The 27049-nt window shown below is 43.6% G+C and overlaps 1 protein-coding gene across 3 annotated transcripts in view; it reads left to right on the top strand.

Moving 5' to 3' along the window:
* Positions 1 to 27049, top strand: part of GSG1L (GSG1 like) — an 84694-nt gene extending 57645 nt beyond the window's left edge. The window contains exons 5-7 of one of the 3 annotated variants that reach the window (XM_009674656.2): positions 954 to 1121; positions 24725 to 25327; positions 26218 to 27047. In XM_009674656.2, the coding sequence (XP_009672951.2) occupies positions 954 to 1121; positions 24725 to 25327; positions 26218 to 26608 (1162 nt within the window). In that variant the 3' untranslated portion in view covers positions 26609 to 27047. Of the gene's footprint in view, positions 1 to 953; positions 1122 to 9780; positions 9849 to 24724; positions 25328 to 26217 lie in introns of those variants that run through there. The other 2 variants (XM_009674657.2, XM_068908742.1) reach the window with 2 other exon arrangements.

Below are 27049 nucleotides of genomic sequence, written 5' to 3'. Positions count from 1 at the left end.
CCAGCCATGTCTGAATGTGAGGTCAGTGAGGTAAAGGCTGGAGGAAAGGTATACAGGAAAGGCAGAAGGCACCCAGGAGAGAAAGCCATCCCAGGAGCAGGGAGCGGAACAGCTCCCAGCCAAATTCTCCTTGCCTGTCTGAGACCCAGGCCAACACTTGCTGTATTTCCAGCCTGGCATTGGGATGGTCACTTTTGCACTTCCACTCTCCTTCTCCCTCTGCCTCTCCATGCTCCCAGTTGGCACCTGCAGTTGTCCTGCCACTGGCTGACTACAATCAGCTGGCACAACATGTGCACTTATGGCATTGCCTTCGGATTGGATCTCTCCATGAAACAAAAGTGTTCTTTTCTATTCTCATCAGGCTTTCAAAGACTAGATAAACTGAGACTGCTAGAAAAGTGCATGAACCAGGAAAGAAGGATATATAGTAGTCTGATAAAGGCATAAAGAACGTAACAGAAAACACCCCTGCAGTAGTGTTGTGCCATTACAGAGCCAGTCTCCTGTGGGTGCTGGAGAACTTCCTCTGGTCCAGAAGACCGGCTCTCCAGGCATTACACTTCTCTGCGCAGCTACTTCCAGAAATTTGTTACGGCTCTATACATATCAGCACTTGTCTGTAAGCCTCTGAAATATTTCAAAGGGGAATCAAGATGTCTTAGACTCTCCTCTCAGAGTGCACAAAGTGTTCAGGTCAGTGCTCTTCCACATGGTTCTCTGTGGGATGAAAGTTGTGCCCAATCCCATAAGCAGAGCAGGAATCCCCTAGCACAGCATCATGCCTGCATGGCTGAGCATGTGCCACAGGTCATGCGAAGTAAGACACGGAGAATGGGTTTGTCACTGCTGACTTACCTGCCTGGTCACATCCTATGTATGTGTATCTCTTGACTCCAGAAATAGAGCTACTGTCTTAACCCAGCTCTGTCTGCTGGTTTCTCTTTCCACAGTCTGGCATGGGGTTCTTTCACCTGCTGCATGGCGGCCTCCGTTACTACCTTGAACTCTTACACTAAGACTGTCATTGAGTTCAGACACAAGCGCAAAATCTTTGAGCAGGGCTTTCGAGAAGAGCAGAACTTCCTAGACCAGGAAGCCATCAAGTACTTCAGAGAAAGGTCAGTGCAGTCAGTCTCTCGATCAGTGGAGGCTTTTGTGGACTCTGCTAGTCTCAGAAAATCCAGGCTCTCACCCATTTCAGCAGATGTGGGTGAAGTCTCTGAGATACTTGGAGAAGATGTGTGTTAAAGAGAAACACAAAAGTTCCTATTTGATTTGTGTTTTCTTAAATTTTGTGATGTCCCAGTGCCTGCCGTTTCTTATATACTCATTAAAACACAAGACTGGCAAGTCCTTACAGTATGTGTCTGATTCATAGCATTTCATAAGAACTATGCTGCAAAAGCAAGCAGATTTTCCCTCTCTCGACAGGGAAAATTACAGGAGTATAACAAATGTTACAACCATCCTTTCTCAGCATATGTAACGAGCACCTCCCTATAATCCTACCACTGCTTTGATACTGTTTCCAGCCACCACCAAGCCACAGCTGAGCTGCCATCTTCCATACTCACACGCTTACAACCCCTCCTGGGCTCCTCCTGGGTTCCTCCAGCTCATACGGTGTTGTGCACTACTATGCTCCTCTGCAGAAAACCCCCCACGCTGTCACCTGCACTGCTACCAGCATCTTAAATTCTGTCGAAATCCTATCTGAGCCCTGAAGGCCCAGAACCACTCTTCCACAGACCAGCTCTCCTTTAAAAAACACAGGCCGCCATCACACGCTACCCACCCTACTTTCTGTCTACCCCATACACTACCCAATACCATGCACCCTCCAATCAGCCCACGCTGCCTTCCTGCACGCACTGCCCATTCCTGCCCGCAGTCACACATTTGCAGAGCTGGATGGCTCTTCATAGCCAACGGCTCAATAGCCGCTCATCAGAGAGTTCCATATTCAGCTCCTTCCTTGGCCAAAGAGTTCTTTTATCACCATGGAAAGAACAGAACAACCAGAAACACTTCTTGTTGGCATTTTTCTTCTCCACTTCATATAAAGTATTTCCTGTCCTCCAGAGAAGAAACATTTCCTGTCATGCTCTCCTGCCATCCACCCCCTACACATATGAACATCACCCACATGCGTCAGATATTTTCCCACTCCTGCTGCACAGCCAGTGCCCCATATTGTGCCTCCTCCTCTGCTTTGGTGTGATCAAAGTCCTCCATAGAGATGCACCGCTCCTATGGCTCATCCTGGACACATGCTCCACCGTACAAATCATACTAACTGTATACCTCAGTACCCACAGAACAGCTAGCCCTGGACCAAACACAGGGCTCACCCCACTGAACTCTTACAAGCTTCCCCGCAAGCCCAATACATCCTCCAGAAATGCCAGCATACCCATCAGCATTCACAACCTCTACCCCTCAGCATAAATAGCTCATCCATCTCTCTCTCACGCACACACAGAGTTTGTTTCCTTCCACTGTCCTCTTCACATACATCAAGCTCTTCACCCTTCTACCTGTTCTTCCACACCACTAATCCTGGTTTAGATATTGCTTTTCATCACTCCACTCACAAATTCCGGAAATCCCTGAATATGCCTTCTTTAAACAATTGCACAGCCCTTCAGCATATAAATATGTGTGTGTATATATAGATACGTATAGATAGATTTATACATACTCCCCCATGCACACAAAGCCCATCCTCTCTAACCAGCGTGGCTCACACATTGTCTACACACCATCTTGGCATATGCAATGGTCTTCCCCTTCATACATATTACTTGCCTCCCACACACTATTTGGCCTCCAATCTCCTTCCATATTTGGTCCATGATACACCAGCCACCCCCTTCCTAACACATGCTTCCCCTTCCCCACACTCTTATACACACAAAAATCATTGCCCATACACATACACACCATCAGTGATCTCTACCATACTGTTTCCCCACTGCAACCATCAGTCACATGTCAAGTATTCTCCCCTCTTAAAAATACGCTGGTCAGTCCACTGTCAAATAGGCTCTGTGCCCTGTGCATCCATGCACTCCTCCCCTCCTGTTACCACCCAGCTCTCTTTTCTTGCCTTTACCAAATGCAGAGTCAGGCACACCTTATCCTTGTCTCGGTGGGGTGTATAACGGGCCTTGACATGAGCTACTGGAGCAGTTACACACATGGGCAACAGAGACAGGACGCACATCAGCTGCTCTGGAAAGTGCTGACACATCGTATCATATAAACTAGTACATTGCCTAAGAAATAATTGCTCTATAAACAGAATAGAAAAGACCTCAGACTTTGCAGGGTCCTTCTGAAAAACACTGTGGCTCAATAAGTGGGATGTAGATATGCCATGCTAGAAAGCATGTTCTTCTGAGTTCTGCTAGAGATAGCTCTGTGTAACCTCTTTGTTACGCTCTGTGGCTACACGGGGATACTTGCTGCCTTCCTGTGGTGAGAAGCTTGAGGCTTTGCTTAAAACTGCAGGATGTGAAGGACACTCCAATAATTGACCCCAGATACAAGGAAGGGTGGATAGACTCTCCCTACCCCTTCATGGAGAATGAAGAGCTGATAAGTACAGAGAGGAGGCTTACCAAAAGTCTATTGCTGGAAGTAACGCAAAGATAATTTGGGGGCAGAAGGCAGGAGGACGATTCATTCTTGTTCTGCTGACAGATGTGGCTGTTTCTCAGGGTGGAAGAGAGCGGTGGGGAAGCTCAGAGGAGAGAGAAGATTTGGAGTCACAAGACATTTCTATAGCAAACATGAGGAGTTCTGAGCAGGAAGAAATGGAGACCTTCCATGCTTATTACTTTGCTTTGGTTAGCTAACGTTCACTAATAGTCCCTGTTGTTACAGTTACTCCTCTACCAAAGTACAAGTTCTCACTCTACCCTTCAGACACTCTGGAATGATCAGTGAAAGGATTCAAATGACTGTGATCTTCCTAATTTTCTTTTTAGATGTAATAGTGATTTTTAAAAATTCTTTGTAGGAAAAAAATACATAGTGAGGGGGAAGTGGTCAGCATGTGCCTCAGGGGAAATTAGCAGTAAGTGACAGGAAGACAGTAAACTGAATTATTGAAATCAGAATTGCAGATGACAGAATGTCAGAATCGTAAGCAATAGAATACATTGAGTTACATTGGGAAAAGTTAAGGGAACTTGATAAAGTATCGCTATTACCCTTTCTGGAACAACAAATAGCAAGGAATGTTAATTGCATGGAAGAGTGTAATCCTCAATCTCTCCACATTTGTTTTGTGTGTTCTGATTTTGACTCCTCTTGCACTCTCCATATGACACTTCAAACTCTCCCATTTTTATATACGTATAGATCAACACCACATCACAGTCTCCAATCAAATTCACGTTGCAGTAGCTGTAATCTCACTGACCTTCACACCAACACACTAGCTAATCAGGTCAAGTGCTGATCTTGGTCCACAAAAAAAGACAAGTTGCATGCAGCAGCAAAGGCTTGTTCAGGTGTCCGGGGAGAAACCCATGCAACTGACAGGGTATTTAAACACATACGCCTTAGACAAGATACAAGTCCCACCTCGGTCAGTAAAAAACAATATGCTTTTTACCTCTCCTTTTCTATATATACATCTCACACAAAACTAGCTCCGTACTAGACAAGATACATACAGAACAGCCTGGTCCTTGTGATTCCTCTGTACACGGTCTGAGCCACGCTGTCTTTAATACATTTGTCTGCATTACCTGCCTTCTCACAGGCCTGTATATTTTGTTCTGTCCTTCCAGCTTCTCTGCACATTTTCAGTCTGTGTAAACAATTCACCTGTTGGTCACATCCTCCAACCCCTTTCACAGACACTCGGCAAACACAGCCCAAGCGCATGGTGTTCCCAAACTGAAATCACGCCATGTACATATAACAGCTTCAGCAGACACCCAAACACTCCCTCAGTGGGCCCCCTCCAAAATGGAAGTGCTACTCTTAATACAGGGAGCCTAAAATACACGTTTGCCCCATGTATATGTGCATGGACATATGCACCTCCGAATCACATATGTACCCTTCAGGCCCACGATCGCATCACAGAGCTGGCATCTCTCAGACCTCTCATGCAGAATACGCCTCTGCTGCATCCCTGCTCATCCTTCAGCATAGCACTCCACAGACCGCCCGGCACACACACTTCGGCTACAACGGTCTTACGTCTCTGTACTGATAATTACAACATCCTTACCAAATTTTTAACTAGCACGTTGTTGATATGTGAGCTCAGCTTTGCTGTCAACTAATGCACTTCGTGATTACGACTTTACTTTCTTATTTCACATGATTTTAATTGTTGTATTTGAACACATAACAAGGAGCCCAGAGAGAGCGTTACCATGGGATCATTCCAGAGATCTAAAGCTATGCAGCATTACATGCCCTTTTTTTTTAGTTGGCATATTCACGATCAGCTTCACTACTTTGACCTGTGTATTCTCTGCCAGTGCAGAGGGTCCTGGGAGCATCAATTAGTAACACAGTATTTTCATAAGCTTTATGTCGCCAGCGAAGTGCCAGCGGTCCCAGCAAGCACACAGTTTCCTCTGTCTCTGTCCTTCCTTTGCACAAATAGAAAATAACTTAGATTAGCCTTCCTTCCTGCACACATATCCAGGGATACTTCAAATTTCCTCCTACTCTTACACCTCCATGTTCCTTCTCATATCCTATAAATAAATCCTTCCAGCCTCTCTTCCTTCCAGTTGCTTTGCACGCATCCCTGCTCCCACCTCTGCATGTTCCTCTACCTGAGTACACATGGAGCACCTTGCACACGTGCAGCTAGCCTCTGTGCTGAACAGACTTCATGCAATGGGCAGTTTTCTAAGAATAATATGTTTTTGTTGAAAGCTAAAGCTTTATCGTTATTCTCCACAGCTGCAGTTTATCTTCTGAGAGACAGGGAAGGAGTTAGCCCCCATTTTGCCTCACAGAAATTCTCTGTTGGAACATATTTCTCCAGGTCCCTGCTCCCAGAGAAGATGACATTTCTTTTATGAAAAATATTGATAGTAAAACATCACTAATACTGCAAGTACTTTGTCAAAAGTAGCATCACTATATTTCAGTTAATTTTAATGGCATATAACTGCATCACCTTCTCGTGAAGAGTCCTTAAGATCCCATATGAAGATTTATTAGAGCTGTATTAGATGATAGAGCTGTTATGTCCCCTTGAAAGCTCCCAGTTCCAAAAGTGTGTGCCCTGTCCACCAACCAGTGCAGAGGGGTCATGCTGAGGACAAGCCAAATCAGCACATGACTTGCTGTCCTGACCCCCTCCCTCCCCATCAGCTCGCCCCATCCCCTCCCCTAGCATGTGGGCCTCGCACAGTCTCCATTACTGTCACCTCAGTCTGCCTCTTTCAGATTTAAACCTGAAGTAAAAGGTTAAAAAAAAAAAGTTATTTATAGACTTGAAGTGGGGGAAACATCCCTCATGGGACACTGCTGCTTGTTAAGTTCAATCTCCACATTGTAAGAACGGCCTCAGCTGTGATGAACATAGGCAAGACCTTTCAGATAGGATGAACATATGTGGACACCCCAGATGCTGCTCCACAGCCTGGTCTGACTCTACCTGGAACAGTGCTCATGTGGTTATCCAAACTTAGGTCCGCACAAGAGCACAATGAAGTTGCAAACTACATGCTTACACAGAGACGGCCTAATTCGCTGACTACAAGCAGCCACAAAGACGCAAACTGTGTCTCTCCACAGCTAAACATTTTACTGTTTTTAATTACTGGGATAACTATTTAAAGAGCTGCTGAAAATGAAAGATTTACGGGGCTATATTCAACAGCTATTTCTCTCCCAGGCCTGGTATACTTTGAAAAGTCCAGACAAAAAATACTAGGTAGCTCACACCATAAAATCAGAGGACATTTTAGCCCTTCTGTTCTCAGAGTAACTCAAGGTAGAACAAGTAGATGATACAGACTTGGAGGCACTATTCATGTACTAAGCGTTCTATAAAACTATCAGTAGAATGTGCTGCAAATTCTCAGCTTCTGGTCTTTGTCCTATTATCTGTTGTCTGCCCTTTTTCTACTGTTTTCCCTTTGCCTAAATATTTTGCTATAATTTTTGCTCATCTTTTTCAATTTTCAGTTTAATTAGGTTTCAATTCATAATAGCTGTCTAGCTCTCCTTCCGCTCTGTTTCATATGAAGTTGTTCTTGCCCCATATTATCTTGAGCATGGTCCATTGTCCACAGTTCACATCAGCTAGCAGAGGGGGTATCATTCCACATGGGCTTCTGCTTCCTTTCCTCTGAGGACCCTTCCAGACGTGTTAGGAGGAGGTCCTATGTTCTCTCATTTGATACGCTATGTAACAGGCAGCTGGAGGAATGTCAACATGCTGGGACCTTCCCCACTTCTACTGCAGTTGCCTTCTGTAATGCCCTGCAGAGCACAGCTAGCAGTTCCAGGGCCTCGCTCCCTTTGGCCTGCTGCCACAGAGATTTAGCTGCTCTTCACTGGGGTCTAGGACAGGGAATCAGGAAACTGCCCTGATCTCCCTCACTTTCTTCTCTACCTTGTACAAGCTTAGCTGTAAGGTTATGGGACAATAAAGCTCACAAGCAAAGGACAGAGGTAACCCTTCCAGTGCAGCACTAACTTCAGTGCACCTGGACTGCCAAATTTTCAGCTTTCTTTGTGTGACTTTTCACTTATGTGCAACTGCCTAGTTTGGGGGTTCAAAAAGAAGCAGTGAAAGGAAGGCAAGATGGAAATCAAGAGTAGATGCAGCAATTTTAGCAGCTCTGCCCAACCTATTGCTGTTATAATTAGGAACACGGATAACACAAGAACTGCACTCAGTATTTAGACCAGCTGGCTACAATGACACTATCACATCAGCTCAGATAGGGAATAGTGCATCTAGGCTATTCGTGCTGAATGCCTTCCCCAAGTTGGTCCCCAGTTTCTTCTGCTACTTTTTTTATATACTCAAAAGACCTCTTTCAGCCACTCCCCACCTTCCTTCCCTGTTCCCAGGACTCTGGTGGACTTAGATTTCAGATAAAGAAAGGAAACCTTCCTCTTTCCTTATTCAGTAAGCTGGGCGAAGGGCAGAAGATGTTAGTGGGCAGATGGAGGCTCTGGAGCAATTGTCACAGCTTCTGGAACAAGGAGGATTGTAGCTACAGGGGGAACGATCTGGAGCAATGAAACATAGAGGCTTGGGATGAGAGTACGGGAGAACTGGAGCCTAGGATCAGGCATAGCAGGTGGAAAGGGTGGAAATCAATTCAGGTGAGCTCTGGGTGGAGAGAGCTACTCACTGCCTGGGCAAGGAATGACAAGTTATTGCAGTAATGTGAAACAACCTAAATTAACCACTGACTATTTTGCTGCCGATGAGAGGAGGAGTAGCAGCTTTTGGAAATGCATCCAGGCCTGGAGAGGCTGGAGGAGGCCAGAGGAGTTGAGTCCCATTGGAACTGCAGCCACTGTAGAGAGGGGGAAGGAGGTCAGCCCACCTTGGCACCAGTGGGAGAGGGAATCCTAGAGAATGGCATAGCCCTCTCTCCAGCCTGATATCCAGCCTTCTGCTCCCTGTGAAGCAAATCTCACTTACTAGGCACTGTTAACCCAACATACAAATTCAGCCAGCAAATCTGGAAGGTTAAGCCTTCCACAGTTAACTTATCCATAACGCAATGTATGCCAACCTGCAGTTGCCCACCAACACTCGCTGTGGCACTTGCAGCTGATTTCACTGCATTGATCTTGGTGACTGAGTGCTTGCTCTGATCTGCGAAACCAATTCAACATCAGGCAGATGCTACTGGTAAAATTCTAGTGTGAACTGAGTTCAAACTTCCACTGACACCGGTGCAGACAAAATGTCTCTTCAGGGCTTGAAAATTCAGTTTTGTAATGCTGGGAGCAGGTGGAAACAGACATCAGAACCAAAACTATAGCAGAAATGATAAATCAGAACTATTCCTGACCCAACAGCATTTCTCTAATGTACCTTAATCTTACCTCTTTTTTTTATAACTTCATTGTACTCATATAGGACATAGACAATATTTTCCAGTCATAGATAATCATAGCCAATATTTTCCAAAGACATACCAACCTTTTGCTCTGATGTCCACCTTGGTCACCTAGATATCCGAACAGGTTCTAAGCTGTTGAGCTGCAGTACCTCCCATTTATGACGTCAGTATCTTTCCATATGGACATCAATAAGAATTTCAAATCTGATTATTCACCTTTCATTAGCACACAAGGATGAGTGTAACATTCTGCCTTGGATTTATTCTGTACTTTATTCTGCAACACAGGAAGGTTTATCTGCAGAGCTGTTCCTTCTGGAAAATTACATGGACTGGCATTTAAATGGTGTAGCACTAGCAACATACCCACTTCCAACACACATGTACTGTACAATGCTGTTAGTCCCCGACGCTTAGATTCATCACGAAGAATGAAAGAATGGGAGAGACGCAGCCCTGAGCCCCTCATTTCTATTCCCCATGGCCTCTTTACATAAGCTTTTCCCTGAGAGGGGCAAAGCCAATGGAACCAAGTCCTTCCTGAGACCATTACGATCACCATAATGGGCCTGGCTGGCTATAGATGGAGGAGGCCAGGTATGTTGTACTCTTATTGATTTTCACCCTTCCATTTCTGTACATTTGGGAGCAGCTTTTGTTTCTGTTAAAAGTGCTACTTCTATATTCTCTTTTCCAGGACTGAGGAAGACAGGGCTGAGGCTGGGGACCTGAGGTTACAGTGCCTCCATAGCTGCTCCCCAAATAGTAAGTGACCATGGCTCTGAACATGTCCAATACACAATGGCTTGTACCGTCCCCATACCGGTTCCTTGGGGTTAAGAATAGGGTTTGGAGTAGGAACTTGTGAAAATAGAGTTTTGTACTTTCCCCAGATAGTGTTACCCAAATGATAATCCACTAGCACATAAACAGTACAAAATTCTCCAGGATTCAATTTAGGATGTGCACATATCCTATAATTTTATGTTAGCTCAAGAAGCTGTGACTTCATAATAGTTTTAAAATATGCTCTAATTTATAACTATATAACTTTCAGTATCACTACCTTTTTTCTTCTCTATCACCAATTCATGATGATGCATGCTATTGAATATAAAATGATTGAAAGCAGCTATTGGTAGACAATAAGACTAATATAATTAATGCCATTTCCAGCGCTTCTATTAATTCTTTCTCAGAAAACTGCTAGTTTTTATTCAGCATTTGCAAAAATTCTTACTCTAGGCTATGGCAGTCGGTGGTTCTATGTATGGAACAATTTTGGAGCACAAATCCTGGCCCACTGTGAATACTATATTTTTCCTTTACTCTCCAGGAAAGGTGTGTGCAGTTTTATGCATTAATTTCCTTGAAAAGAAAGCAAGCAATTCCTCATTTAGCAGAAGGGAGAGTTGGGAAAGTGACCTGCTTGACAGAGCTCTAAGATCAACTCTGCACTACTAAAATGTGGGAACCTCATAGCATTTCACTTCCTCTGTCTTGCTGAGATGCACCTCTCAGCTACAAACTCAGGGCAGCGTGATGTCCACAGCCCTCACAACTGAGGCACCTGATTCCTCATCAGACCTGCTGAAACACCTCTCCAGCCCCATGTCCCTGCAGGTGATCTTCCCATAGGCATGATAGTACTAGCTTTGCTCTCAAGCTTGGTTTGTCACCAGCTCAGCTGGTAGCTCCTACTCTTTGAAATGTCATGTCAGTTAGGGGCCTTTCCACAGGCAGATCTACCTACTTTGTTTTCACAGGCAGAAAATTTCTATCAATATGAAACTGATCTGTGACATTATTTCCCAAGAAAATTCCCAGCGTAGCAGGCTATTGGCTATTGCTCAAATGGGCTTATTTCATCATGAAGAAGGTCTAAAGGTCTTTGTTTCAAAATAAAAATCACAAAATAATTCTTGGCATTGTGAGGTGTTTCAAGGAATAGAATCAAGGTTCTATTGATCCTACCCCCAGCTCCACTCTTTGTACTTTGATGTAAAGTACACGCAGCTTACCTCCATAGCTGCGCTGGCAGCTCTGTAAAAGCAAACTGCAAGCAAGAAGACGGGTATCCAAATCACCAGGTGCACTTCATTCAGTGTGTTCAAGTCAGTGTCTTGAATTACAACCAATTACAGCTGAAAGCAAACAAAAAAATTAAATTTCCCATTGCTGCAATCGCTTAATAATTTAATGCAAGCATTATATACATGTGTACTTTCAGCTAATTAGACTTTGAGATGATGCTGTGTCCTTACCTGCAAAGACCATTTCAGTGCTTCGGCTAAAAAGTCACAGACACGTAGAATGTACTATGATCTGGGGGCAAGGGGGAAGCAAAAAGAGTGATAGATGTGAAATCTAGGTGAAATAAAGAATTTCTGACCATTATCACACCCTGCTATTACAGGAGCAGATGCAAAAGCAAGAGAATCCCCAAATCATTAAAAGTTCCTCTTCTTTCCTCCTGCTCTCACATACTCAAGAAGTTTCCTTAAAATAATCCAATTCCCTTTTTCTGAGTGATACCTTGGAATGAACTTTGGAGTCAGTCCTTCATCTGACTGGCAGCAGGTTTACCCAGTCACCACATAAAATATCTACAGCATTGGCATTCTTCTTTTTCTTGATAATACAGCCAAAATGATCCCAAAAGCTACACAAGAGCCCTCCCACTTTTGTCCTAAATCCAAGGACAAAAGTAAAATTAACCTTAATTCTGGGGCCTCACAGAGTGGAAGACCTGTGATATGGAGCTATTTCCCTGGACCAATTAACAAACCTCTTGATAAATCAGTTTAGGAAGTGAATTAATCCAAAGGTGTTACTACCAGTAACTGATCATTCCTTAACTCTGTAACAAGATTCATAACCTGTAAGACAGTTAATATCACTAGGTCAAACTGAAGACAAAAATTGAAATATTACAAGCAAATCCTAGAACCTACAGTAATATCAGAATGTCCCCACTACCAGATGCTCTGCATAAGGAAGGTTGGGGGCAGACTAATGATCGATCATCCACACTTTCAGTGACAAATTACAGTGACTTTCCAAAAGACTGAAGACCATTTACTTAGGAAAAGTCACTGCTTTGTAGAAAAACACAAGCCACTGGAGCACAGGTTCACTTCACAGGCCACAAGCTGAACTTTTCAGAGGTATTCAGACCTGGCCAGTCATCCCACTGGGAAGACTGGTTTAGTCTCAACAGAAGACCAAAGTATGTTGTAGACTCCGCTTTGAGGGTCGATTCATGGCCCTGATTTAAAGAGTTAGCATCTAATAACTGGATTTGCTAGAGTTAATGCAGTATGGCAAAAGTCTAACCTAGCCTACACAAAATATTAAGGAATGTGAAAGTGGCTGAGCTGAGTCAGATCAAAAGTCCATTTAGCCTAGCATTCTGCCTCTGGCAGTAGCTGGTAGCAAATGACTGGAAAACCATAGGAAAGAAGAGTAGTATATATACTTCAAATATGCCATCTTCAGGTCTCCTCACCCAACCTAACTCTTTGCTTTTACTAGCATTTTCTTCAGCATTTTAACATTCCTCACTGTTAGACTGTAGTTAACCGTCTCTTTGCTAGATCCTCAGCTAGTGGAAAGTGGATAACCTTTGGAAGTCAGTGTAATCCTGTGGAGGATCTGTAGTCAGCATTTACCCCTGTACAATTTCTAAGAAATTCTATTTCCTAACTTAACACGTCTCTTTGTGATTGAAAATGACCTTAAGCATCAGTAGAGCAAGCATATTTGAGAAGTTCAAGTATAGCACTTTGCATTTTGTATTATTCCTGCTGCCCAATATTGCTTTGAAGATCATATATCTATATCCATCTTTTCACTCTGACTTTAAGCCTGAAGGTAAAAAGCGCACGCTTCAGAAGCCCATAACTAAGAGCAACAAGCAAAGGAAGTGACCTTGTTGTGAATGTGTTAGAAGGGTGAATGTTGATAGTAGTCCACTGAGCTGCATCTCCCTTCACAGAATGACTCCAGCATAATTATTAGGGCACTGCCACACAGTGACACTGATGTGGTACAGAGGACAAGAGTAGCTATTTCAGGTCACTGCACTGAGATAATACAGCCATGAAGTATCTTATCCAAATGAGACCCTGACCCAAAGGGCCAGCAGTCTTGTGCACAGTACAGAAGTCATTTTGTAAGTTAAACTTGTGGTTTTGCAATTGGTTTAAGTCAATAGACTGCTCAACAGAATGGTCTTTTCTTCCCCTGGCCTTGAATTTTCACCTCCTTGCTTGCATCGGCTCTAGCAGTCATGACCTTATCGGGGCCTTGGCCTTCTGGGCTTGATGGTTTTACTGCTGTAGGTAATGTTCTTAGTTATCAGCACTGACCATTCCTTTAATTCTGTTGTTTCTTCTGGTGTTTACACCAACACGGTTCCATACTTACTTCATTCATACCAAGGGGGAGCACTACTTGCTGTTCAAGCACCTCGGGAAGACAAAACAGAAGAAGGGAGGGCAGGCCAGGACCATTCCTTTAAAAGGTAACAAGTTAATACGGATGTATGTCAGTTGAAATGGTTTGTTAAACAGGAACCCAGGGAATCATCCCTGTGTAGTGTCCTCAGGGATACTACACTTTCCCTGAGGAGAGGAGAAGAGAAATGCTTTTTCATTTGGGGGATAGGAGTAGAGCGACAGGAAGACCAGGTTAAGGAACAGTGGCCGTTGTTCAGTATCACATCAGTTTCAGCTTCACATCAGTTACCTACTGTGACTACATCCGATCAAGTTTAATAAAGTGATGCAAGAGTAGTTTGGCTCCAAGCTGAGTTTACTTATGAATGCAACTTCCACGTTAGAATCTTTATTATTCATGCTTATTAGGGAGGAAAAAAAGTTAGTTCCTGCTGCACATGATGGCACAAATGCTCACAACCTTTAGATGAAAAGTCCGTTTCCTGGAACAATTCTTATACTATGTCAAATCTTAACATGCCTGTATCTGACCAGAGGATTCTCCTCAGCTTTGTTCCTAGCTTCAAACACTCCTGCTATCTTTGTCCTATTACCCAAACTGCAAATGCTAAAAATGTGACAATGAAAACAAGTTATACTGCACAGCATCCACAATCCCATCTCAGTGTTAGGCTTTTGAGTTCAAAATCATCTCAGTTTTTACTTTCTGGCCTGAAACCACAGACTGCTGCTCAGAAAAAGGCCAGACAAGCACAAAGGTGGACTTTGCACACTGCTGCATTAACTCGTTATTTAGGAACATTATTAGGCATTACAGTTCTTGTTGCCTCTTCCTGACCCTGTGAGATTGTAGCTGCATGACTACAGAGAGAGCAGACAAATGTAATAACGTCTGTTTTGGAGATCACTGAGAACAGCTCTTGAAACTGCTGGATGTTACACCATGAACCTTGGGTTTTACTGCCTGAACTGCAAGGTAGCAATTATAACACTCTTGTCCTTTTCTAGACATAGTCATTTCTTTGGTGATACAGCCAGACTCTTTCAACACGGAGCACCAAACTGTCTGTGCACCCCCTCTGGCAGAAGCTGCATGATGGAGGCTGAGACAATAACCTGCATTCTGAGCCCAGACCTGCGAGTGGCTTTGCACAGACTCCCTGCTGTATAGGCAAGTGAGCACCATACCGCTCATAACCGACTTCAGAGTCGTGTTATGAGAGCCTGTTAGGGACAGGGCAGAACAGGCACATCAGAATTTCACGAAATAGCTCACATTCAGGCTCCTCAGCACCGTAATTCTGCACAGTGCCACTAAGTGAGAGGAGACAACACGTTAACAGTCATCCTAATCTTGTTTGAAAACTTCCTGATGACCAGCCTTTTCTATATCACTGTAAGACTGTCCGCACTGGGGCCAAATTCTCAAAAGCTGTTCACAGGGGCTGGTGTCACAAGGCTGATCAATGGATTTGAGCTCTTCAGCTGCATCACTAGCAAGTGTCGTGACTCAGCACAGTGCAGATTCAAAGCCATTTCTCCCCACGAAATGCAGAGCATCCAGAATGCAGAAAGAGTTGAGAAAGTCTCAGCTGCAGTTCCAGAGCTGTGCACCCACCTCAGCTTTCATGAGCGCACCCACAAACAAGCCAGGAACTGCCCACTGCAGGCAGACTGAACAACTGCACTGGGACCACCAGCATCTGCCTCCCTGCTTGGCCCAGGTAGATAGCCAAAGGCATCTCATACTAAGGATAAATGCCAGTCTTCTACCAAACCAAAGCAGCTTGCTTTCCCCAGCACTGGGCCTACTTTTTTTTCTTTTCTTTTTTTCTAAAGCTCATCTTTTTGGTTGTATGCCAATTAATTGGAAATATGCAGACAAGCTCATTATAATACCTGCATAAGAAATACCATGCAGAGCTGCAGCAAAAGCATCAGTGATGAGGTCTGCAACCCCTGTGAGGTAGGTAAGTGTTATAATTTCTACCAACAAGAAGACAAGCAGGCAGCAATGAGAAACAACATGTCCAAGGTCACAAAAGGTACAGGCTGCAGCTTCAGCCTCACCTTTCTACAATCCTTTTCTTTAGGCTTAGGAAGGGCACTGTCATAGAGTTTGGGTCTCTAAACCATAGTTTGGGGCCAGGTTCTGCATGTGGAAAAAAAGGTCTATCTCTACATGCCATTCTGCCAGCTGGCTTTGCGACTGTTGTGACTTCTCTACCGTTTGCACATAAAAGTTTGCTAGTAATGTTGGTGCTGAGTTTTTTCACATGTGCCAAGCTGATGATTGTTTCTGCAGTATACAATGAAAGGGATGTGAACAAGGAAGTACAAAATCCAGAGGCAGACATTCAAGCCACAAAATATGCAGCGAGCATTAGTATGAATGTTTATTACTAACATTATTTATTAATATTAGTACTAATTATTATGCATTTGTCTTGTGGCAGTGGCAAGCGGCAGGGGACAAGGCCTCTCCATTCGGATGAGCCAGCGTTGCAACAGGCTCATGGCCTGTTGATGGCAGGAACAGGACATGGGAAGTGCCATGCTGAGTCAGATCAATCACAAAGGTGACAATGCCCTTTTGATTATCCGGGGGCCTGCTTTTGTCAAGGAGGGCAGAGCACTTCAGAACACAGAGTGTCCTCTGCATTGCCTGACAAACTCACCACCTGCATTACTCTAGCAGAGGCAATGTGAGCCGAGTCTCATATTTAACTCTTCACGCAGAGGTTGTCCTGCACCAGCAGGACACTGGGACATGTAATCAGAAGCTATTTCTTACTGCTTATTTCAACTGGCATTTCATTTCTTGGAGGCCTTGCCAGCTGGCCTCATTTAGAAACGCTCAAAGGCTATTCTAACTTGAACCAAACAGCGTATAAACAATATTCACTCATCCTCAGATACTATTCTCTTTTCTGTCCTTCCATAAGGATGTAACAGAGCATCTGGTCCTTACTGAGAGATAAGGATTTTTACGGATTTTTGCCACTGTAGAGCAAAATACTACAACCTCTCAACAGGAGAAAAAAAGAAAAATGCTAAGAAATGATAGAAGACAATAAGTACCCACCTGATGGGTCACTTTAGAAGAGAGAAGATTACAGGATTGAGAATAGCACAGGAGCAGTGGTCAGGCCAGAGTGCAGGGAGCACTAAGGACCTTATGCCAAGCCAGGACCAGGATGTGATCTCAGGTTCCTCTGCTAGCGAGAACCGGCTATGTCTAGAGGAAGCCCACGATGTGCTATCAAGACACTTGGTGCTGAAGCTTATCTTAGTGGTCTGGTTTTAAGGGCCTGGTTAATTCCAAAAAAAGCAGGCTGCAGTCTGGACCCTCACATCCTTCTTGTCCCATACAAGATATAAACATTACCTGCACGCTGTAAAATTCTGGAGAGGAGCCATGAGGCAAAGAAGTCTATGATGAAATGCATTCATGTTTCAGTACCACAGAGGTAATTAGTTAAAATTAACTGTTCATTAAACAATACTGTTGCTAAACATCTATAAAATTTCCTTTTAAACTTGACTATGTTTTTGGTGAGATGTGTCAGTGAGTTCTGTGGATAATTTCTGCCAGAAAAATCAATATGATTAAGCTATCAATCAGTTTCAAAAAAGTGGCCTCAAAATGTAAATCTCATCAGAAACTGATTCCAGAGGAGTCTTTATCAGGCTAATGCAATAGTCAGTCTTGATAATTCTACATTAAACCCTGTGATGCTCATCACTAAAATGTAATACTCCTTTAACAAGGTTTAAACATGTCTGAGTTGTGCTAAGAGCAGCATCAAAGAGCTCTAGCTATAAACTGGCATTCTCTGTTCCCCCAGAACCAGCTTCCATGTGTTGCTTCCTATTTAAACATATAGAACTGGTCCTTACGCACCAATATTCCCAGTCATGTTTCATTCATGCCAAACTTACCTTATTACAAATCTCTAAACACTCTGAGCCTATTTGCTGTCTTTTTTGGCCTTGCAGGTCTTGACTTTCTCTTTCAGATGTGCAGGGCTGGGAGATCTCAGTGCACTCATATTCTGGTCGTGCAGAGCTGCTGTGCAGAGATGATAGAAGGAGAAGTGTCACATTAGGATTTTGTTGTTATGCATTTGTTACCAAGAAACGCTCGCTGCTATTAGACTCCAGGCAGCAATTGTAGCTGATTTCAGACATCTGTATGTCCATGCTACTTCTACCCTCTCCTCCAATCCTTTCCCACCCCTAGGCATTAACATGATGTGCCTGCTGCTTAGATCAATGTGGTTGGGACCTGCAGGGCAGATGAGACAGGTAAAGATGATGGATGTAGAACAAGGGGAAAGGGAGAGGCAGGAGAAACGTGACACTACGGTGACAAAGCTAAAGAGGAGAAAGGGACAGTTTAAAAGGGCCAAGAGTGGAGCAGGAAACAGCATATATTGACCATCATGTTGCCCACTGTCTGTGGCTAAAAGTATTGCTTGTTATTTGAGCAGATCAATCCAGGGTCCAGGACATGAACTTTTCTCTTAGAAATTAAAGGAACACTGAAAATGAATTCACTTTTAGGAAAATAGGAGAGTCACTGTTTTGACAGCATGGGCACTTTAGGAGGGTCATCTGACAGGGAGTGGGCTTTGAAAAAATCCTTTTCTCCTCATTATCACCCTGCAGGAGTTTCTCTTGCATCCATCCCACAGCTCTTCTACCATCCTCCCACCTCTGCCTATCTACAGTAAGATTTATGCAACAGGCCCCTCCGTGCTTCACTGTAAGGCCTGTTCTTTTTTCTGTTTGAATAAGATAATCAGAAGATCTGTAGATTTTAAATATGGTACAAATGATTCAGAAGAAAGAAAATCCACTGTGTTTGCTTGGTTGCAAGAGCCACAGAACGAAGGTGGTGCTGGGTTTGCAGGCAACTCTTGTATGCGTCCAAAATCACTGCTACAAAAAGTCTGCACAAGCTCAGCAGGAGAGGGCGAGGCACAGACGGCAGACAAGGTCACTCTGACAACAGGGAACATGCTTTATATGCTGAGCAGCACAGGGCTGGAAGGAGGCAGACAACAAGGACTTGACGCATTTGAAGTGTCACTCAAAGTTGAGTCAAGGATTCTCCTTGTGGAGGTACATGACAGCTGCAATCACCTTTCTATTTTATGTCAGCATTGATTTCAACTCCAGGTTTTGCAATTCTTCCTGTAACTCCTCCTGTAATTTATTCATTTCATAGTGATACATTACGTAAAAGCAGGGGGAAAAAAATCTCCTCTGATGAAGTACTAAGGTTACGGATCTAAGATCCAGACTTGCTTTATTGAAACCAATAGGAATTTTGTTCCTGTCTTCAAGTAAGCCCTTGCTCACTACGAAACCCCAAAATTAAAGGTCTCAGGTCTGCCCTCAGCTTACTCTGTTTAAACCCAGACTGACATTTTGCTTTAACAAACTTCAGATTTCTTCCTAATCAACCAGTTCCTGTATTTCTGAGGCAGACAGGGATGACAAATGTAAACTGAATCCCATATTTAGCACTGGGGCCAGTGAAAAATAAAAAGCGTAAAAGCAAAACAAACAAAAAAGATCATTTAAATTACTATTTTCCTTCCTCTGGTGGGCAGGTGAATTGGTGAAGTTTTTCATAGACGTTTTAATAAGATCAGTTATGTAAATGATTTTTTTCTCAATCTTTTAAACAGCATCTTTCCATAGAAGTGCTATCTCCTACAGCTTATTCTGGAGTTATGTTATAAAAAACCCTGTCCAACATGGCTAAAGATGCAAAGTGAAGCATTTCAGATTGTGTAATTGTATATGCACTCAAATAGCCTTTCAGTTACTGGCTATATTGTAGTTCTTCCAGAATGCAGATAAGGATTGTTTCTCAATGTTATTGATCATTTTATGCCACAGGATATTTGAGGACAAATATGTGTTTTCTTCAGAGGGGTATTGCTCCTGTCAGAATAAACTTCCTCCACCTTTCCTCAGCAAAAAGCACTTACTGAATGCGTAATGCAATGGGTTTTGTAGCGAGAATTAAGGAATGCTTGAGATTCAGCTCCGTTTTATATAACTCAGTCATTTTGATGTGTTCCCTGTACCAGATGATCATCCTGTTGCACTCTTCCTCTTGGTCCCAGAGCAGCCCAGGAGCCCACAGACAACTCACTCTCCATCTGCCAGATCTCTGGAGAGAGGAGATGCAGTTCTTCAGCTAGAAGTTCTTGCTCTAGATCCTTAACGAGTTTACCAGGTTTCTGAGTCACCCTAGTGAGAGATGAAGAACAGTCACCTTCGCCTGTGTCATATTCACATGTTGTGAAAACACGCATGGCATGACCAAACATGCACCGATACAGCATTCCTTGCTTTCAAGAGAGCCTGAGAAACAGCAACTCACATTCCAAAGGAGAAGCAGCAGCCAAAGACGCCCAGCTCCAAGTTATCTTTGCTCCAACAGTCCACTTTTCCAAAGGCCTGATCTATTGACTTTGACTTCTGTGAAAAAGGGGGGAGCAATCAGACTAAGCCAGAGGGCTGCAAATAACAATCCCCTCCCTTTAAAAAGCTTTTTATTTTTGAAAGTGTCTCCTGCAACAGGCAAGTGTAATGCCAGTAAGGAAGGGGACAGCCCAGAGAGGCTGGTGGAATGGAAGAGAAGAATGGTGAGACAGGAGTCAGAGGAGAGAAAAGGGAAGGGAGAAAGGGAAATTGTGGGAGAAAGAAGGGGTGTTTTCGTGGGAGACACTAGTGCTTTGCTTCTGAGTGAGTTAGGTAGAACCACTGAATCGCAGAACAACGCAGGGGTGGACGGGACCTCTGGAGGTCTCTAATCCAAACCACTGGTCAGAACACATCCATTAGAACACGCAGCTCAGTTCCTTGTCCAGCTGAGTTCTGAGTATCTCCAACAATAGAGATCCCAAAACCTCTCTGGGCCCCTGTCCCAGTGTTTGACCATCCTTGTGGTGAAAAAGCATTTCCTTAGCTGGAAATTTGTGTATTCCGCCCTGGGTCTGTTGCCTCTCATCCTGTCCCCGTTCACCTCTGAGAAGAGTCTGGCTCCATGCTCTCTACACTCTTCCGTTAGCTGTAGATGGCAAGATCACCCCTTCACCTTCTCTTCTCCCAGGATGTACCACAGCTCTCTAAACCTTTCCTTGTATGCCATATGCTACAGTCCCCAACGATCCTGATGACCCTTCCCTGGACTCACTCCAGTACCTCAATGTCTTTCTTGACCTGGAGAGGTCCAAACTAGACACAGTACTCCAAATGCAGTCTCACAATTTCTGAACAGAGAAAAACGCCTTCCCTCACCTAGATGGCTGCACTCTTGCTTATACAGCACAGGATGTGGTTGGTCTTCTCTGCTGCAAGGGCACACTGCTGACTCCTATTTGTTCTGCAAAGCTGCTTTCTAGCCAGCCAGCCTCAAGCCTGCATTGAAACAAGAGAGTTGGGTCAGAGGAAAACAAAAGTGAGGAGCAGTAGCAGAAGAGAAGAGGAAGATCGCTACAATAGCAATGAAGACGTGAGCACCATTATTATGAAAGCTGACGTGACTGGAGTCCGAGTAACGCAGCATCAGAAATCTGAGAGAGTGGCAGCCAAGGTACTCATGTAGTTCCTGCCATGAGGATGGAAATGATGTTTTCAGAAATATCCTGGCAACTAAGTATTCCCCTTTCTTTATCAGGGATCTCAGTGCCTAAATCCCTTAGACATTTTTAAAAATCCCAGCTTAGGTTTTCAGGAGCACTTGCTGTGGTGATGAGACAGGAGCATGGCCCAGTGTTTCTACTGAGTTCCTACGTTCTGACATGAAAGCAAGTCATGACTCACCTGCTTTTGCCCACGGCAGCATTGTCTGGGTAACAGTTACATGCTGAATGGGTACTGGATTCTGCTCTGCAGTTAACCAGGTGCACTATGGATCAGCCTTTCCCCCCTCTCTTACAGGAACAGCAAGTCCTGTGCTATGAACCCTTCCCCTCACCAGACGCTGCTGCAAGTTCTGCACATCATGCTTTGATGAGTGTCATGCCATGCCGTGTGTGACCAATGGCACAGAAAACTAGAGGTCCTTGAAGCACTCCTAACATCATCCAAGACACCTCAGGCTTGGTCTGCTAAAGACTTTCTTCACGAAGTTTTGTCACTGGGTTCATTTTCCTTTTGCACATGTTACATAGAGATCTAAATATTTAGGACTGGATTTTGCTGGAGCACTAAAGTAAAGCATATTCAGTGAGCTGAAATAGAGCCATGATTCAACACATTTGAAAAATCTGGCCTGGAGTTTATTCTGCAAAATGACCTCAATTATCCTTTGAACCATCTCCTTGTTAGAGGTGCTTTTCAGCAATATATATGTTTTCAGGTAAATAAAGAATGAAAATATTAATTCCAGAGCTAGAAGATCATAAGAGGTAGCTTTCTAAGCCCCTTTAGAAAATGAACAGTAAACTAGTTGTATAGAAAAAGTCAATGTTCTTTGAAAGCATCAGATTAGGGTTTTGGTTTGTTTTTTTTTGAACTTCTGTATAAAAGCTGTTTTAAAGACTTTTCAGATCCCTGGATAGCTGTTTAAGAATTGGGCCTTAAATTCTGTCAGAGAACCTTAATACTGAAGACCAAAATTAAAACATTCTCTGTAACACTACCCTTAAGAGAAATTGTTCAGTTAAGTATGCTTTTCTACTAGCAGTGTCTTAGCTTAAATGGCAAATAAGTTTCAACTTAGCAATTGGTAAAAGGTGACAAACTTTAAGAATTATATTCATTTGCTACAGTAGATGTATAAACCTGTTTACATATTAGGAAGGAATATATAAGGATGTGCTGGGCTATTTCAGAAAATGGATGATTATGACAAGTAGGAAAGAGGATGAAGTGCTTGAACCTACCTCTGTAGCTGCAAAGTTTTCCATTTCATTTCAAATTTTGTTTGGAGAAGACTGCATTTTGAAGCTGTTTCAAGTTTCTGATCATTTACAATGGGGCATATTGTTCACAGGAAGGTAGTAAAAGAGAGAAGGAATATGATTTCTCCATTTTACTAAAGGAATAATTTTAACAATATCTTTATTGATGATGCCCAAGTGATGGCAAGATCCCAGGGCTGAGCACAATCCTAGGCCATGGGTCCAAGATATCTCCACTTATCTCTGATATGGGTTCTAGACCATTTAAGCTACACACAGACAGGCAGGAGTTAACCGCAGGAAAAAAAAGCTGTACTAGCCAACCAAAGAACAGTTTACACTAGCAAATAGAAACCTTTTGTCAAAGAAGGAGGAAGAGGAAAAAAAGCAGGGAACCTGCAAAAGCATCCATATTCCCCCAAATGTGACTTTTTTTCTGGCTACAGCAATGCTTTACCTTTCCTGACAAACTGTGACTCAGTTAGCTAAGAGCTTTCCAAACCCCTGACAAGTACACACAGCTCCATCCCTAGTGCCTTGGCCTTGAACATGTCACATTCTGCCTTTGGCAGCTGAGTTGACAGTTGAGAGCAGCAGGAGTTCAGACTGCTCTCTCCTGAATTCTGCTGCATTGGCTCATGTTTGTCCTCCTTGCAGGTAGGAAGCCTGCTGTTCTACCACACTGCTCTTTCCATTTTGCATCTTAGATCCTGCTCTTTAGCTTCTCTAATTACTACAATGGGAATGTCTTCCCAATCCCTATTCACTCAGTTTATGAAAGCAAGGCATTTCTGGGAAGGACTGCTCCTTCTGACATGTGCATTCTTGCTTTCTTTCCTGCCTTTTTTATAACACATTTTATGCTTCTTTTTTAAAGACCTCTGGTTTTTATTCAGTAGAACTGTGACTCTCTGCTCTTCCAATTATAATAACCCTACATTTCATTTAAACGTGATAATATAGCAAAAGCCTTAACTGTGTGACCACCATCTCCCCCCTGCACCAAAGGCAATGCTGTTTTGGGCCATAAAAATTTGTGGCTTGCTTTTATCAAACACTGACAAACATACAAGGAGGTGGAGAAGTTGATAAGTAGCTCATTCTGCTTTTGGTACTAATAGAACAGGATTGTGCTTTCCCTCATGCACCAGATTGCCTATAACACATCCAGGCCTGGCTTCTCTGTTGTCTTCAACCATAAGAGGAACGTGAACATACCAGATGCCCAAGGAGACCGACCTGGTCACTGGTGCTGCTGTGAAAGTGCATTGTATCTTTTAGTTGTTAGAAATTCTGGATCATGAATGTTCATGTATGTTCATGTTCCCTTTCAAGGTTCTCACTGTTCTTATTATCCAGGAGAGCACTTTCAGGTTACATGGGTCCATTTTCTAGCCTTGCCATCAGTGTCTTGTCAAACTAAATGTAATTTAACCATAGAACAAAAACTGGTGGGATGTCTCCTGCCTGGCAGCAGCCAGGAGACAAGTACAGGGAACAACGTTTGGGGGAGGTAGCTTGGATCCTATCCAGTTGGCATTTCAAGCCACCTAGAAGGTCAGCCTTGTAGAAGTCTACAGCTTTGGTGGGGGAAAGAGAAGACCTTAACGCTCTTCCTCTGGGCTGTACAAAAGTGACCTATAATATCCCTGCAGGACTGATGATGTCATTCTGTGTTGCCCTTCTACCTTTACCTTGTCTGTTTATTCCTCTCCTGATTCACTGGGCAACAAAAATACTGTGCAGCTCTAGCAGGAGTCTAAAGCGTGCAGGTCCAAGGTGAATGCAGGTCTTTACACTTGGCAGCGATGATCAAGGGCCAGTGCTGTGGGAAAGCCCAAGGCGACTTGCAAGTCAATCTCATCTCTTTTCATTCATGTTGTAATTGTCACTCTCAACGTACCAGTAACTTTCTGCCCTCCCTGTCCCCATCCCCAGCACCAAGCCCTTGGTTCTCATAGAGCCTCTGTGACTTCGAGAAGGAAATACTGATGTGCCAGGAATTACACTGACAATATAGATAAGGTGACACCAGGGAGGAACTGATCTTGAATTGATGTGCCTTATTCTCTAACACTTTGCTGTTGGCTGTCAGGAGCAGAGGGTGTTATAGAGATATGAGAAGCAAATCAAACAATGGGAGAACCAGGTTGTGGGAAAAAGGCTTAATTTTGGCCCAAAATAGGCCTAAAAGTGCTTTATAAGCCTTCAGTCCAGTCCAGGGAAAAAGTATTTGTTTATCTTTCCTCAGGGCTTCACAACACCCAGCTCTAAATGTCACTAACACGCAGAGGAACAGGAGTGACCATAATGCTCAGAAAATACCCCCATTCACTACGTCAAGCTCTTCTAGCAACACATCAAAAAGCTCTTCACTTTCATCAAAACCAGCCAGCCAGATCTCCATGGTTCAGGATCAAGCCCTGTTGGACGTTGTCTCCATCACTAGATTGGCCCCAGGAGAATCACCAAATCCTCAGCCATTGGAGCAAAGAAATAAACATTTAGCAACATCAGGCTCCAGCCCACTCAGTGCAAGAACAACTCCAGCATCTTGCCCAGCCAGCCCCAGGCTCAGTCTGACACCCAGCTCAGCCAGTCCACAGCAATTCTCTGACTCCTCTCCAGTCAGTCCAGGGATCAATGCAAGTTCCTTCTATTCCTTTTGTCCTCACACAGCACAAAACTTAAAAGCTTCAGCATCAGACCACACACTGACCCCACCCAGGAAAAGCACAAGGCCTCCAACAACGACTCCTGAAGATAGTTCCCAGTCTCCTGACTATTCTAATACTGAATTAAAGACTACAGGAAAGGGTTTTGAATCAGATCTGGAAGATCCTGATCATGAAAGGTATGTATCAAGATCATATGTATGTTTAAGTCACTAAATAACTCAACTTAATACAGATGGTACAGGGTCATCAAACAACTGCTTATCAAATGCTTTAAATACCCTTTAATGATTTACATGTTCCCGGTGTTTATTTTCTAGTAATGACTGTATGTTCCCACTAACATCTGTTTGAGAAGCAAAATACTATATTTTCCATACATTCCTTTGGCTATCCAGACCGGATTACAGACCATGTCTGGGCCAGATTGTCAATCTCAGCTCCTTAAACAGGGCACAGTTTTAAGGTGGTCTCATTTCCTTTCAAATGAGAAAATGCATCCCTCATTACACTAGTCACCGCCACCTGGGAAGCAGAATTGTCATAATACAGCTTACCTCCCCCCTCCATCATTCCTTCTTTATCCTCTAATGGGCTGATATTGTTATCATTCAGTGTTGGGCTTCCAGGTGAGACTTATGGAACAACATTCCCCATTCAAGTGACACCAGTACCCCAAATCCAAATATCACAACAAAACTGCTGTGTTTGGCCGCAGTTAGAAGGGTGTAGCCTCCCTCTGGGGAGGGAAAGGAGTTTAAACAAAATACCAAAATTGACATAAAGGCAAAAAGGCCACAAACACAGTCTGTGTGGACACTGGAAAAAGCCTCTTAATTAACAGCATGATCAAGCTCTGGAAGAATCTCTTAATCACAGTAGCAGCAGAGAAAACCTGCTGTTACTATAAAGTCTGACAAATGAGAGGTGGAGATTGTATTCAGTGACATGGCAGGTATCTTCCATCCCAAACCTCAGGTTCTAGGCTCTGGCCCCAGAAAGCTGGACTGATTTTATCCTAGTGAGCCAGTGAATTCCACAGTGCATCTGCCATTTCTTTTCTTGGCAGGAGATTTGTAACTGTGAAGGAATTCCAAGCCATGGAGAAAGAACTAGAAGATGTAAGAGAAGAACTGAAATGCTTGAAGTGGAAAGTGAGACACGTTGGTGAGACAGTGCAGCCCCTGGCAGAAGATAGCAAGCGTTACAACGGCTACACCCTAAATGAGCTCAAGGCAATGGTGGAGTTTGAAGATGATCCTTACAAAGCTGCACACAAAATCCTAACTGTGCTCTTCAGTGATGTGTACTTGCTACAGCACTCAGTCACCGAACAGGCCTGCAACTCAAGATCTCTGCCCAAGCCCAAAATAGACCCTGAGTTATACACAGTGTACCGTGACATTCTGAAAAGCATATTCCCTGGAATTAGCAGTCAGACCTTGAGGGAAGAGACATAACGTGCAGAAAAGGACACAGAAAGAAGTGCAATAACAGCATAGTCCACAAAATCTTCTGCAAGATGAGAAATCTCTGATGTTTTCAGAGCACTGAACTGTTGTGTGTAAAGTTAGCTGGGTCTATCCCTTCTAGGTAGGAGTTTATCTGTAAACACATTGGTGAGCTCCGAGCCCTTCGTATCACTCTTACCTGATGAGACAGGGTGGGAAGATGTTCTGCGTACTTTCTACATTTTTGAAAAAATTTACCCCCTTAGTGTCTCTTTCAATATATGGATGCTCCCTTGTTTCCAGTAACTACAGCTGCTGCCAAAAGAGGCCAAAGAAGGCATTGTGTATGCAGACAAGGGCCTTCCCCCCACCCCAAACAGACCTACCAACCAGCATCTGGCTAGTTTCTATTTTCTAGAGCGTACCATTCATTAAATGACATTACTTGTT

The sequence above is a fragment of the Struthio camelus genome, chromosome 15 (assembly GCF_040807025.1).
Source record: "Struthio camelus isolate bStrCam1 chromosome 15, bStrCam1.hap1, whole genome shotgun sequence".
NCBI classification, from domain to species: Eukaryota; Metazoa; Chordata; class Aves; order Struthioniformes; family Struthionidae; genus Struthio; species Struthio camelus.
This window is presented reverse-complemented; position numbering and strand designations above follow the sequence as displayed.